The sequence below is a fragment of the Chrysemys picta genome, chromosome 12 (genome assembly GCF_011386835.1).
Source record: "Chrysemys picta bellii isolate R12L10 chromosome 12, ASM1138683v2, whole genome shotgun sequence".
In the NCBI taxonomy this organism is placed as follows: Eukaryota; Metazoa; Chordata; order Testudines; family Emydidae; genus Chrysemys; species Chrysemys picta.
This window is the reverse complement of record NC_088802.1, coordinates 2254626-2257863: the sequence shown is the minus strand read 5'-3', so window position 1 is coordinate 2257863 and position 3238 is coordinate 2254626. Positions and strand designations below refer to the sequence as shown.

The 3238-nt window shown below is 58.7% G+C and overlaps 1 protein-coding gene across 1 annotated transcript; it reads right to left on the bottom strand.

Annotated features, from left to right (window-relative positions):
- Positions 1-2597, bottom strand: LOC101940438 (16 kDa beta-galactoside-binding lectin-like). Its single transcript, XM_065563093.1, has 4 exons — positions 2486-2597; positions 1771-1850; positions 608-779; positions 1-235 (listed from the first exon to the last, which is right to left on the bottom strand). The coding sequence occupies exons 1-4, from the start codon at positions 2561-2563 to the stop codon at positions 89-91; spliced, it is 477 nt and encodes a 158-aa protein (XP_065419165.1). The 5' UTR covers positions 2564-2597; the 3' UTR covers positions 1-88.
- Between the last annotated feature and the right edge of the window lie 641 nt (positions 2598-3238).

The window sequence follows — 3238 nt, the reverse complement described above, 5'->3', positions numbered from 1 at the left end:
GGACAGCACAGGGTGATGAGCAGATTCATGTTTATTGGTAGATTTTAACCCCCCATGGAGGGGGTGGAGCCATGGGGAAGGGGAGGAGCTACTTGAACTTGATGGACTTGACCCTGAAGTCTCCCTCCACTGAGAAGAATTCGATGGCCTCCAGCCCCAGCCTGTTGGGGAATTTCAGCTGCTGCTCCCCCGGCAGCGCCACCGTCAGCTCCTGGGCATCGAAGGAGATGCAGATCTGGGGGAGGAGCCAGAGGGTGAGGGGTGGAGCCAGAGACACCTGCCCCCTACAGGGTTAAATATCATCCCAACCTTACACCCCCCTCCCCTGATCCCAACAAGGACTGAGACATCCCCCACTTGCAATAGACTCATCTGCTTGAGATGGGGTGGCTGTGATCTTCCCCACACAGTGCCCTGCCTCCCCTCCCCCCCATTCAGTTGACCCCAGCAAATGGGAGCTGCAGTCTTCCCCAGACAGTGCCCCACAGATGGTAGATCCCTCTCTTTGAGGGTAGCCTTCTCCCCCCACCCCACAATGCCCTGCCCCCCACCCATCTCACATCATGAATGGGAGCTGTGATCTTCCCCTGGACAGTCCCCCCCTCACCTTGGTATCCTGCCCCGGCTGGAAGGGGAAGTCCGGCTCCCGCTGCTCCTCCCCCCACTCCCCGCCCTGCAGCGAGTTGCAGATGATTATGCGAGCGTCCCCATGGCTCTCGAACCGGGGGTTGAAGTGAAGGGCCAGGTCCGAGCCGGCCCGGCCCATGTTCAGGGCAAAGCTGGAGGGGAGAGAGACAGGCTGGGACCCCCCACCTGGGCCAGGCAGCTTCCCCAGCCCCCCACCCACCCCCAAACAGGGACAGCCACTCACTTTGCATTGTGGGAAGCCTCCAGCCACCCCTCTGCCACACAGGGGATCATGGGAAATTCCCCATCACCCCCTGCACCATGGGAGAATCTCCCAGAATTCCCTCTGCTCAATTTATTGCACTGGTGCATTGTGGGAAGCTTCCCAGCATCCTCTGGGACAGTGCTGCATCATGGAGCCCCCTGCAGTGACATGCGTTGCATCATGGGAATTCTCCAGCATCCCCTGCTGTCACCCCCACAGGCTCTGGGTCACAGGCAGGTCTCCCAGAATCCCCTGGGCTAAAGCCACAGCCCTGCTGCCTTGTGGGACAGTTTCCCACCATCCTCAGCAGCAGGGTCACCTGCTGGGCATCACCTGGGAGCTTCCCACAATGCACCAGCCTATGGCACAGCTTTCCCAGCATCCTCTCTGCCACCCTCCAGCCCCTTCCTGGGGTGGAGAGGAGCATCAGGGGACCAACGCCAGCCCCAGTCCCCCTGCAGCCCAGGCCCCACAGTCTGTGGGGCTCTGTCCCACTGAGCTCATCCCATGCAGGGGACTGAGAGCCAGCCCCACAGAGAAGGTGCTGGGGCCATGGACACCCCAGGGGTCAGTCCTGAGGAGACCAGCCCCCCATCCCATGGGGGAATCCACTGGCACACACCCCATCCCCACAGCTCCCCCTGAAAGGGGTCAGGGCTGAGGCAGGGGGGCCCTGGAGGATTCAGGGGGGCTGAGATGATGCAGACCCAGGGGGTGAGGGGTCTGCAGGGAGATGCTGCCCCCTGTGGGGGGCTGAGCCCCATCCTGGGGTCCCAGAGAGTCCCCCACTGTGCTGTTGGGGGGCAGGGGGACCCCAGCATTCCCCCCCCAGGATCAGGTTAACCCTTCCCTCCCCATGCCCGTCAGCCCACACTCACCTCTTGGCATCCAGTGGCACCATCCCCTTCACAGCAATGCACTCACCAGGCTGGACCTTCAAGTGGGTCAGAACCATCCCCTGGGGGTTGGGGAAAGGGGGAGAGGTGAGCACCCCCCAGCACCCCTCCCCACAGGGGGCAGGGAATGGGGCACAGGCCCCAACCCAGCCCTAGGGCATGGGACTGGCTGGCTCAAGGGGGTGGGGGAATAGGGCAAGGGCCTGTCCCCTCTAGGGGGCACCAGTACCCATCCAGCCCCAGGGCAGGGACTGGCTGGCTCAGGGAATGGGGCCTGTCCCCTCTAGGGGGCACCAGGTGGGGAGCAAACAAGGAAGATGAATTTCACATAGGGTTGCAGGTAACAAAGCTGTGACCCCTCCAGCCCACTACACCTGCCCCCACCTCAACATGACCCTCTCAGGCCTAGAAGAGGGAATCACCCTCTCCCAACCTCAGGGATCTCACAGCTTCCCCGTCACCAGGTGGGGCTTGGCTACCAGGAGACAGACTCAACTCCCCCATACAGATAGGAGGCAGGACTAGGGGTCAACCAGCCCCCCCCCCAGCCCAGGGAGAGGAATTAAAGATATCCCCAGTACCCAGCAACCCCCTACCACCAGACCTCCTGCCCTATATATCTACCAACCTCTTCCCACAGCTCCCATCCCACCCCCCAAAGAACCAACCTTAATACCCCTCTACTCCCACAACTCACACACTCCATTGCAGCTACTCCAGAGACAACACAACACCACACACAGCACCAACCACCATAGGGGCTTAACCCAACCATGAGCTTTAAATAGCTGGGACACCCCCCCTTGGGACCAATCAGGCACCCCAAGCTCTAAAGAACTGACCAATCAGAGAGGAGAAGGGTGTGGCCAGGAGAACCTTGAGACCCAGCTGTCTGGGTGGGCTGGGCCAATCACAGCGGAGCTAATATCCTGGATAGGGAAGAGCAGAAAAGACCAATGTATTAGATAGATGGTAGGGCCCGGATCCCTTTCGTTCCCTGGCCAATCAGAAATGGAGCCTTTTGCAAACTGATGAAGAAACTACAATTCCCAGCATTCCTAGCTCCCAACTCCCAGCCTGCCTTGGGAGCCACTTGCTTATAAAAAGGACACAAGTGTGACTAGTTCTACTATATTGCTGTGTGTAGGTGTGTGGCTGGAGGGGTATGTGTTGTCTGGTCTTTCTTTTGGCTGGAAGCTACAGGAGAGTCCCCTGACCTGGTAAGGATTAAAGAGGGGCTAGGATTTGGAGGACTAGAGGGGTCCTTATAGTCTTGTTCCTGTTATTTAACCCTTGTAACTTTTAGTATTGTGTTCTCTGTTCTAGGAATGCTTTAACTTTCCAATGTGTCTTGAAGAGTGTCTTTAATAACCTGTGGAACCTACTGCTGGGGGGGTATGTCAACTGAGGAATTGCTGTATACAGGTGTATTATAGTAGGGCTTAAGGCT